The 10,970-nt window shown below is 36.3% G+C and overlaps 1 protein-coding gene across 1 annotated transcript; it reads left to right on the forward strand.

Moving 5' to 3' along the window:
* Positions 1-886: 886 nt before the first annotated feature.
* Positions 887-7,259, forward strand: ripply1 (ripply transcriptional repressor 1). Its single transcript, XM_030155094.1, has 4 exons — positions 887-1,120; positions 2,538-2,619; positions 3,956-4,029; positions 6,323-7,259. The coding sequence occupies exons 1-4, from the start codon at positions 1,023-1,025 to the stop codon at positions 6,519-6,521; spliced, it is 453 nt and encodes a 150-aa protein (XP_030010954.1). The 5' UTR covers positions 887-1,022; the 3' UTR covers positions 6,522-7,259.
* Positions 7,260-10,970: the final 3,711 nt, after the last annotated feature.

A 10,970-nucleotide genomic window follows, 5' to 3' on the forward strand; every position in this document is an offset into this window, starting at 1 on the left:
TAGTTCCTTTTTTCTGGTTTTCTATTATCCTGCATAGTTCAATGTGTGTACAACATAATTTGTATGTCTGCCATCGAGAGTTTTGTACATTTAACCCTGTCATGCATAGTGGTCACTACAGTGGACCGTTCTTCTCCAGCTGTTCTCTTGTGTATTCATGGATTTTATTGTTTTAGTTCCATATCAACCAACACAGTGGACGCTCATGCATCATCCCATACACTGACATTTATATAATTACTGTAACTTTACTGTTCTTCATAAACTTGATCTGCACTAAGATGTTTGAGTGTAAATCAATTGCTTGTTATTGTTAGACTGCAATTAACAGTTTTTTGGGGTTTTTCTTTAAACAATTGGTTTCTTTCTTTTTTTTTTTTTTTTTTTTCATATTATCTCCATGGAGTGAGTAATGACCAGTATTAGAGTATGTTCAAATGTGAGAAAACATCAGATTAGCTGCATTAAAAATGTTTTTATTTCATAGTTTTCACACAGTATATCAGTAAATACGTTTCTTCTCTTCAAAAATTAAATGCATGGTGTCCAGCTGAAAGGACATTTTTGCAACTCCATGAAAAAGGGGTTCATAAAAACATGTCAGTTTTTGTTTTTTTTTTGTTTTTTTCATGCCTAAAGGAATAAAAACACTCAGCAAAAAAAGTCTTTATTAAGGCTCTCATACTTCATGCATGAAAGGATTAAAGATGTAAATAAAAATCAGAAATAAAAAAGAAACTCCCCCTGCACACCAGCGCGCACAGAGCCACGCCCCCTCCCCTGCACACCAGCGCGCGCACAGCCACGCCCCCTCCCCTCGGAGCTCGGGGCTTTATAAACCCCTGTCATCCCTGCTCCAGTACAGCCCGTCTCCTCCTCAGCCTGGCGGACAACAACCACCACTACAGCCGCTCCTCCACACACAGAAACACGGCTGCCGCATTGGGACAAGCCCACAAGCCTGTTTGTTTAAAGCGTCACAGTTTGTCTGTTTTTGGAGGACCTACAGAAGCGGCCTGAACATGAGCTCCGTGTGCCTGGTTGCTAAGCAGCCTGCCTTGGCCGCAGCTCCGTGGTTGCGGCCGGTCACAGTGAACCGCAGCCCCGGCACGAACAGCAGGTAAGCACCGGTCTGACACTGAGCACCGGCTGCGTTTTAGCGGCTCAGGACATGCACAGGACTGTCTATGTGAATGTGGAGGAACTGTTTGCTGTTTATGTTTTATTGTAATGCTAAATTTTTTTTTGCTATTTAATTCAGACCAACACGGACCGTACCAAGCTAGCTAGTCCAAACGGTTGCTAGGCGACACTATGCAGTGGTTAGCGACAGTTGTACCGGTCATATTTTACCCTGGTGGAATGTACAAACAACTAGGTACTTCTACTGAAATACTGCAGTTCTTCATGTACAGTTTTCAGATACTTTTATTTTACTTGCGTACTGCAACGTTTTGCTACTGTATACTTCTACTAAACTACATCTTAGAGGTAAATGTACTTTAAACACTTCTATCTATCTATCTATCTATCTATCTATCTATCTATCTATCTATCTATCTATCTATCTATCTATCTATCTATCTATCTATCGCCACATTTATACATAGCAGTATTCAGCATTAGCCTGCTTACCAAACAGTGCTTAAAAAAAAAAAAAGAACAGTACTCAACTAGGCTATTAAAGTTACTTAAATATAAAGCCAATTTTTGACTTGAAAGAGAAAAACAAGTCTGACAAGAGTTATACAACTGAAACAATAAATCTATCTATCTATCTATCTATCTATCTATCTATCTATCTATCTATCTATCTATCTATCTATCTATCTATCTATCTATCTATCTATCTATCTATCTATCCACACACACTATATCTGTTAAAATTTTGCTGCTATATACTTCTACTAAACTCCATCTCAGAGGTAAATGTACTTTATACTGCACTACATCTGTCTGACAGCTAGCTGCTGGTTTTCTAGGTGACACTTTTTAATTATTCTGCTAATATTCACATTTTTGGTTTATGTAAGGTTTTAAATCCTCAACAGTAACATGTGGTTACTTGTACACAGACAGATTTTCAACAGGAGCATGTTTAGATGTGTCGAATGTCTCTTTATTTTTAATGTAGCTGTGAATGTGTTTTACTGCGGATTGTGACTCTGAGTGGACCTATTTTAGTCTATCTATCTATCTATCTATCTATCTATCTATCTATCTATCTATCTATCTATCTATCTATCTATCTATCTATCTATCTATCTATCTATACAGACACACACTATATCTGTCACTGTTTTGCAGTAACATGTAGTTACTTGTATACAGACAGATTTTCAGCAGCAGCATGTTTAGATGTGTTGAACGTCTCTTTATTTTTAATGTGGCTGTGAATGTGTTTTACTGCAGATTATGACTCTGAGTGGACCTATTTTAGTGTATTTAATGAGCCACGTTAAAGTGGGCTGTAAATGCCCTGTTTGTTTCTGCTCTCATCAGTCTTTCTCTTGTGTTTCCTCCTTTTCTTCCTGCAGCCAGACCTCACTGTGGAGACCATGGTTACCCAGCAGTACCAGGGAGGGGTCAGGACGATGCTCCCGGAGCAAACTGTCCTGTGTAGGTTCCAACACCTATGCTTTTTGTTTGTTTTGGAGTTTGTTTGTTTTGTTGTTTTTTTATATAAAAAAAAAGCTGATTCACTTGCGGTTTTGTAGTCTCAGGTCTCAAAATATCCTGAGTTACTAAGTGACACAAAGTATTTTAGCAGTTTGTCTGGGCAAATTGTTTCCTAGTGCCTTTCTTGTTAAGTCCGTGGAGTAGGAAAGCCCCTTTGCTGTCTCAGTCAGTCATGTGGAACCCATCAATTGCCACAGGGCAGCTGAAGAAGGTGTTAGTGTCAAGTAGTTTCCTCTCACACCAGCCTGTCAGCGCCTTCCTCAAAGAATACATTCACTTTTAACACATTTTTTTTGTGTGCTGCGTAGCTGAAATTGCCTTCTGTGATTAAAATGTGAACAATAGGCTGCATTTTGAGACGCTCATGAAATATAAGAGTTAGAACAAGAACAAGCGTGTTATTAAGCTTTAAGATTTGTTGCTGGCTTATCCAAACAAGCGGATGTGACTAGAGGAGATAATACACATCGGGACACACGGCCATATGGCGAACATTCTCCATGCCAAGCCCTGATAATGCTGCCAGGAAGCTAACACGTACAGAGTGACACCAGGGTGGGAACTTAACACAAGTCTGCAGCCAAATGACAGTTAATTTTCATCCCTGGTCTTGTTGGCAAGTGGACGTTTCTATTTTAAACTGGACCTTTGCAGATTTAACAAGGAGTCTGCGGGGCTGTTGTCCTATTTTGACTCGCACTAGAAGTATTGAGTGAGAACGGCGCCACTCCCCTCCCCGACAGCTGAATTGCTTCCTGCTTTTGAGATGCCAAAACGAACACCTCTGGGGTTTTCACGGAAAGCGGGAAATTCCCACAGTCCCTCTGGAGAGCACACACCTCGTTACGGCCTTCACGTGGCGATCAAGGTGCCAGCTCGCCCCATATGATCTGTTTACTCCGGCTGCCATCTGACTGCCATTTAAGGCCTTAACAGTCACATTTTAAAGGTGTTAGTGGAGGTGTTTAGATGAGAACATTTCTGAAACAGTGTGGTGAAAATGAGCTGGGCGTAGCGTCTCTGAGAGGCGTTCTCTGCAGGTTACAGCTGGTTTTGCAGAGTCAGTATGGAGGAGGGAGTATGACAACATTTGATGTGTTCATTTTATTTAATTTGAGTGTTTTTATCCCTGTTTTTATACAAATACATTATAGGCAAGGGAAAAACGCACATTGTGTAAGTTTAAGGAATTGTTCTGTGGGGAGAAAAGTACAAACTTAACAGAGTCCAGGTTATTCTATTGTGTTTTCTTCACCTCTCTGTTCTCTCTCTTCAGCCTTATTCCAGACCCACAGTGCCTGGCTGCTTCTCATCAGATGGAAAACCACAGGCCTTTCAGCACCCTGTCAGGTCAGTCTCCACCAACATTCTTTATTTCTACTCCTTTTCAGACTGAACTAGTGCAAACTGCTGTCCCACAACCAAAGATCGCATTTAAAAGCATTTACCTACACAAATCCTAGATGTTTACTGAGATCCTTATGGAAAACCTGCTGTTCTTTCAGGGACTTTCAGTTGGCTGGAGGCTGATCCCAACCATTTGCATGTTGTTCCATTATTGTTGTTAAAAGATGGTTCCCTGTAGAAGTGACCGCATTAGTTCTTTGACAATCTCCTGCAACAAAACTGAACTGAAGTTGAAGTATCCCTATTCTAACTGATAATGACTTTAATTAGAAGTTATGAATCAGCATTGAATCAATCCAGGAAATCAGTTGCAATGCCCAACTGTGGTGAATACCAAACATACCATAAATTAAGCCAAGTTCAAATTATTCAGAGCTGTGCTAACTATCAAACTGTCATAACAGTCACAACTAAAATTACTCTATTTTCAGCACTTTCAGTTCAGTTCAATTTCAACACTAAAATGGCTGATTTTATACACATGTTCAGCCTTCTGCGTTCTCAAATGTTATCTTCAGTTTATAAACTTTGTAAACATTTAATATTGCATATGGTCCAGATCCAGCGGTGCCACATGGACCCATGTCCTGTTCAATAGTGTCTGTGTTTAAACTCAATAACTGATCTGTTTAATCCATGTATGAACAGGTCTGAGTCAGTACTGTCACATGACACATGGGACAACTGACAGAAAGAACATTTATGGGTTAAAATACTGAAATTCCTGCTGCGTGACACCGGGACTGAAAATGACCATCATTTTATTGACTTTATTCAAATGTCCAAAACCTGTGGTTCTCATCGTAAATGGATCTGAAATGAAACACAGGACTGTAGCTGTGATGGAAAAACTACAACTGGGATCAATATTGGATCAAAATGTGGAAATGATCAGTTTGGATGAACACAAATCTGTTGGGACAGGGGGACAGGTGGGAACTGGGACCTGGGCATTTACATACATGAGTCTGAACAAATATTAGGCAAGGCAAGGCAGGTTTATTTCTATAGCACATTTCATGTACAAGACAATTCAAAGTGCTTTACATAAAACATTAAAAGCATTACAGCAGAAGGAATGAGAAAAACAAACAAACAAACAAAAATCAGATAAATAGCTAAAACAGATAAACAGATAAAACAGACAAGCAGATAAAACAGATAAAAACCTTTAGCTTAAAAAGAACAGTGCAGATCTGAGCTGATGAATAAAAACTCTATTCAAATGCAGCTGAGAACAGGTGGGTCTTTAACCTGGATTTAAGTGTGTGTTTTAAGAGTGTTTCAGCTGATCTGAGGTTTTCTTGGAGTTTGTTCCAGACATGTGGAGCATAGAAGCTGAACGCAGCTTCTCTGTGTCAGGTTCTGACTCTGACTTCTGATATTATTATTATTATTATTATTATAGTTAATAGTGCATTTACATATATGAGTCTAGAACAAATATTATTATTATAGTTAATAGTGCATTTACATATATGAGTTTGAACTAATATTATTATTATAGTTAATAGTGCATTTACATATATGAGTCTGAACTAATATTATTATTATAGTTAATAGTGCATTTACATATATGAGTCTGAACTAATATTATTATTATAGTTAATAGTGCATTTACATATATGAGTCTGAACTAATATTATTATAGTTAATAGTGCATTTACATATATGAGTCTGAACTAATATTATTATTATAGTTAATAGTGCATTTACATATATGAGTCTGAACTAATATTATTATTATAGTTAATAGTGCATTTACATATATGTCAGAAGTATAACTTTATAACATTATCAGTTATATCTTTTTTTTCCTGAGTGGCACTGAAATTTTGTGAACAGTTCCATAAAATAGAGTTCTTAAGCTAAAAAATGAGCCTATTTGAGAAATGATAGAAGAAACTTTAATTTTTGACACTGATGTTCACCTTCGTTTGATTTGCTCTATAACATCCATAAGTACTTTTTCTTTTTTTGGTGTATGACTGCATTTGAATGGCTCATTGTTTTAGAGTTAAAGTAATCGCTCCACCAGACTCTTGAGCTTTGTTTACTGCTTATTGAAGTATTTTATTGTCTCCAAAGTTGCAGAAGACTTCATTTGTCTTTTTCACCCATACACCTTTAAGCTCAGTTATTTTTTGAAACTTCATGATTCCTCAAGTGTAATCAAACTTTGTCTGCTGTGATTAACAGCACTCTGAACATGTCTTCTCTTTCTCTTGACAAACAGACTGTTCTGGCCTAAATCCAAGTCCTTCGACTATCTGTACAGCGATGGAGAGGCCCTGCTGAGGAACTTCCCCATCCAAGCGACCATCAGCTTCTACGAGGAGTCCGACAGCGAGGACGACGACGACGAGGACTGTGACGAGGGCAGCGATTCTGAGGAATGCCTCAAACAGCAGTCTCACTTCACACCCTTCAACTGAACGACGGGGAAAGCCTCTGCGTCTTTGTGAAAAGTCACTTCTCCAGAAAGACTGCAGTCTGCTCCATCGCCCGCAGTGACTGTTTCACATTTATTGGGCTTTTGAAGCACATTTCATTCACACTTTATTGGTGTTAAACTGCATTTTAAAAGGTGCGTGAGACATTTTACAGATAAGGAGTAAAGTCGAGCAGTGTGGTAGGTGGCAGACGGGGTGAACACACAGCAGAAGTCGCAGATAAAAGCGACTTTATTTGAGTGTTTTCGCGACGCTCTGCCTTCAAAGCTCTCTGAGGATTTGAAGATTTGAGAGCAGAAGATCATCGGACGACGCTCTCCATGTTCATGTTTCATGTAGTTCAGCGGTCTCTCATTCCCTGTTGTATTTACTGCATGCAACAGCGGCGTTTAATGCTCGGTACAACACGACTGTGCGATGGTATGCAGTATCTGCACGTTCTCTTTTAATGTGCCAGAAGAAAAGTGAAGCCTCTCATGTCATGCTCTCCCATATTGGGACGCTTATCATGTTTACAATCCAAATCTCAGGGTGTGAGTCCTTTGCCAGTTGTACATAGAATGTAATCCGCTCCCATTTTTAACTTATGATTGTGTATACCTTGTACAAAAACATATTTATGTTATTTTTATACATTTAGAGCATCTGTCTCATCTTGTCTACACACTGTCCAAACTGAGGTTGTTTTAACAAATAAAAATAACCGATTTTGGGAATAGATGGTGCTCATCTGTTTTCTTCATTATCTTCTTCTTTGTGATAACATGATCAGAGGTAATAATCAGAGCAGGATAAACACCACACTTTGTTGTTTCCTTTATCACTCAGCAGTTATCTGTTGGTTGTGTAATAGTCAGGAGGTTTTCACCACCACTATCTCTCCGTGCAACCTTTTGATGTTCATCAAGGAAGAGCGGGGGTTTGCCCTCTGTACTTCTGATTCAAGAGAAAAGACCAGACGGAAAATGAAGATTTAAATATAGAGAATGTGGAAAGGTTAGACCTGTAGTACTGTTGCAAGAATGTGAACATAGTACGCTGTGAACTAGAAAACCATGAAGAGACTTAGTGTGACGGAGGCAAAAAAGACAGCAGAGAATAAATGAGCTAATCCCTGGAGAATTATCTCCAGAGGGTGGGTCAAAGGTCAGTGGAAGCCCCTGCTGTTGTCTAGGCTACCACTTCAGATATGACCCGAGCCCCTTGGAGGCGGAGGCGGTGTCAGTTTACGGTCGTAACTTAAGATGGTATCATGGGAAATACGTTCACCCCTGTAAAGAAAACTTGTCCTTCAAATCTAGCAGGGGAGAAAAATAGTTTTCACACTGCAGCCTATAATTGTACTGGAGAAAAAAGTCAAACTATCAGGAAAACGGTGACAAAATGATTGTTCTGGAGAATCCTGCATCTGAAATCTTACACAAAGGGCAAAATTATTAGCATCAAAGAGGTATGTAAGAAGTATGTGGTCTTTAATGCTGAAGATGGGGCTCGTTTATGTACAGTCGACTGTTTAGAAGCTTCACAGTGTATCATGATCTAATGGTTGAATTTTAGTGAAATTTCATGATAAAATTTCCCTCTATTTGAATTTCAAACTCAGAATATGTTGTAACCGACTATGTGCCAGTTCAACTTAAAATAAACAAGTTGAAATAACATTAATAAAACAGTATTAATAAAACCAGTGTGTTTTAAATGGCCATTAACAAAGAGTTGGAGATATTGTTTGGGTCATTGAAAAATATGAGCATTTCCATAAACTTTCAAAAAGAAGCAGCAGTGGAAAAAAAACGAGACTGTAGGAACTCCTCCTAAAGACATTTACTTGGTCTCATTATCATATTTTCAATGTATATTATATTAATTTTTATATACAGTTGCAGAAAAAAATACTAGACCATCAAAAGTCATCAAAAACAATGGTTATCCAATCCAGTCCTAACTCCTGTGTGTTTCATGTGACTAAAACACAAAAGAAAACGTGGAACGACTAAAAGCACTGTTTTTGTCAGTACAGTGACATAGATACTGATGGAAGAACTGAAGTGATTTTGGTTATTATCAAGAAAACATGTTACATGGATAGAGATCAGCTCTGAAATTAAACTGCTATGAGCTACTTTTGTCGTTATTATAATATTTGTCCAAACAAATGGACTTTTAGTTGAACCAGGCATTAAAATGAACAAGGAATTGAAGAAAACAAGGGTGGTCTAATCATTTTTTCCACGACTATATATATATACACACACACACATATATATATATATATATATATATATATATATATATATATATATATATATATATATATATATATATATATATATATATATATATATATATATACTCTAGTCAACATTTGATAAGGATCAGGACTATAACTTTGCTATATTCGGGGGTGTAATTGTGGAAACTTGACAGTTTATTTTCCCAGTGGAGTGCAGTCTACGGATGCGGATGGTGGCCACACACATTATTGACATCACACCGTATGTGTTTCAGAACATTCTGAGTGGTTTCAGTGAAAACAGAATTGGAAGAGTAATTGCTGTGAACTCTAATTTCTAGGGTTGTATCACCCTTTTGCCTGAAAGTGCAATAAAAATGTATGTTTTTTTACCTTTTGGTCCATTCTGCTTTACATGACTAGCCAAAGTACACACATAATATATGAAGTCACCCAAAATATTATACAACATCAATTATTGTGCAAATATAAAACTGATCCCTAGCAAATCTTGACTAGTGTATATATATATATATATATATATATATATATATATATATATATATATATATATATATATATATATATATATATATATATATATATAAAGAGAGAGAGAAAATGTGTGTGTGTGTGTGTGTATGTATGTGGTTGTATGTTTGTGCAAAAAAATGTATAAAACAATGCTGAGATTTCCAAAATATATGTCTTTAAAATGGCTGCTTTACCAGTTTTAGATAATATTACAAGTGGGGGACAAAACGGTCTAAAATATGTCAGGATCATTTATCATTTATGCACATACTCACCTGTCTTACTGTCATATATTTGTGTCACAAGTGGATCCATAGAAAAAAAAATTTTGGGAAACACTATTTTAAACGGTGGTGGAAAAAGTTCTAAAGTTGCTAAAGTAGTTTTAGTTTTAGGCTACTTTTTACAGTACAGGGTAGATTAGAGTATAGGTCTAAATGATAAGTAAATGTAAAGAAATGTAACAAATATATCTACTTGGAGTGAATGAAAACGACAATTTTTGCTGAAATGTAGGAGAACCAGAAATACAATCATTTAAATAATATACAGATAAGCTTTTTTTTTTTTTTTAAATTAATAAAATGTTATGATAAGTTTAATTTGTGCTTAAATTTACTGTACAAATCTATGCAAGTATAAAGTTTGTAGCTTTGGTTCATTTTAATTTTTTTTTTTTGTTTGTTTATATCCATCAGGCCATAATGTATGAGACAGTTACAGGGAAAACTAACATTTTTTATTCCATGGTTTTGTTGTATATGGGGCTGGAAAAGTGGTGCCGGATGGACAGTCTTACTACATTTTCATTTGTCTTTTCACAACTATTTATGGTAGAAAGACGAATGATACGTCATTTTGCAGGGAATAATGAGCACTTTTAGATGTGTGATTGAAAAAAAATGTTTTAACCTCATTTTCTGGCTTAAAAATAGTAAAAACCCTTCAGTAACAGATGGACAGAAAATGATCATCTGTTTCTGACCACTTTATAAAACCTGCCTGAAAGTGTGGTTCCAATTTATATAAAACTATCAAATCTTTACTGTTGGTCCTCTAGGGTGTCTATTTTGCACAACTGTTTGTATTTTTTCAATATATAAGGGCATAAAATGGCAAGAGTTTTACTAAGTGTTGGGGTAACGGATGGACAAGGGAGAAGAATTACAAGTTTCAATGGTTTATTTTGCATATTTATTATATACATTGCATATATAATATCTACAAAGTCAAATACCTTCATAAACTATCCAATCCAATCCAACTTTATTTGTAAAGCACTTTAAAACAACTGCAGTGGACCAAAGTGCTGTACAGAAGAATAAATAAAACCAAAATAGAAGAATAAAATACAGAATAAATTTAAAGACATTCAAACTGTACAAAAAAAAAAAAAATTCTATACAGAAGAATAAATAAAACCCAAATAAAAAGAATGAAATACAAGAATAGATTAAAAAGCCATACAATTAAAAACAACAAAATAAATAAATAAAATAGATAAATAAGAACAATAAACCACTACCAAATAAAAACAACAGAATAAAGATAGTCCCTTCAAACATCTGACATGGTTTCAAAAGCCATGGTTTCAAACTAATTTAATATACATTTTTAACAGATTTCCTTTCAGTTCATTAGATATTTGTAACCACTGTAAAAAG

The sequence above is a fragment of the Sphaeramia orbicularis genome, chromosome 14 (assembly GCF_902148855.1).
Source record: "Sphaeramia orbicularis chromosome 14, fSphaOr1.1, whole genome shotgun sequence".
In the NCBI taxonomy this organism is placed as follows: Eukaryota; Metazoa; Chordata; class Actinopteri; order Kurtiformes; family Apogonidae; genus Sphaeramia; species Sphaeramia orbicularis.

What these genes read in the sequence shown, in the direction of transcription:
- ripply1 (XM_030155094.1), top strand. Translation starts at nt 1,023, where the DNA reads ATGAGCTCCGTGTGCCTGGTTGCTAAGCAGCCTGCCTTGGCCGCAGCT. An exon ending in CCCGGAGCAAACTGTCCTGT is followed by an intron (nt 2,620 to 3,955) that starts GTAGGTTCCAAC and finishes CTCTCTCTTCAG; the next exon opens with CCTTATTCCAGACCCACAGT. An exon ending in GCCTTTCAGCACCCTGTCAG is followed by an intron (nt 4,030 to 6,322) that starts GTCAGTCTCCAC and finishes CTTGACAAACAG; the next exon opens with ACTGTTCTGGCCTAAATCCA.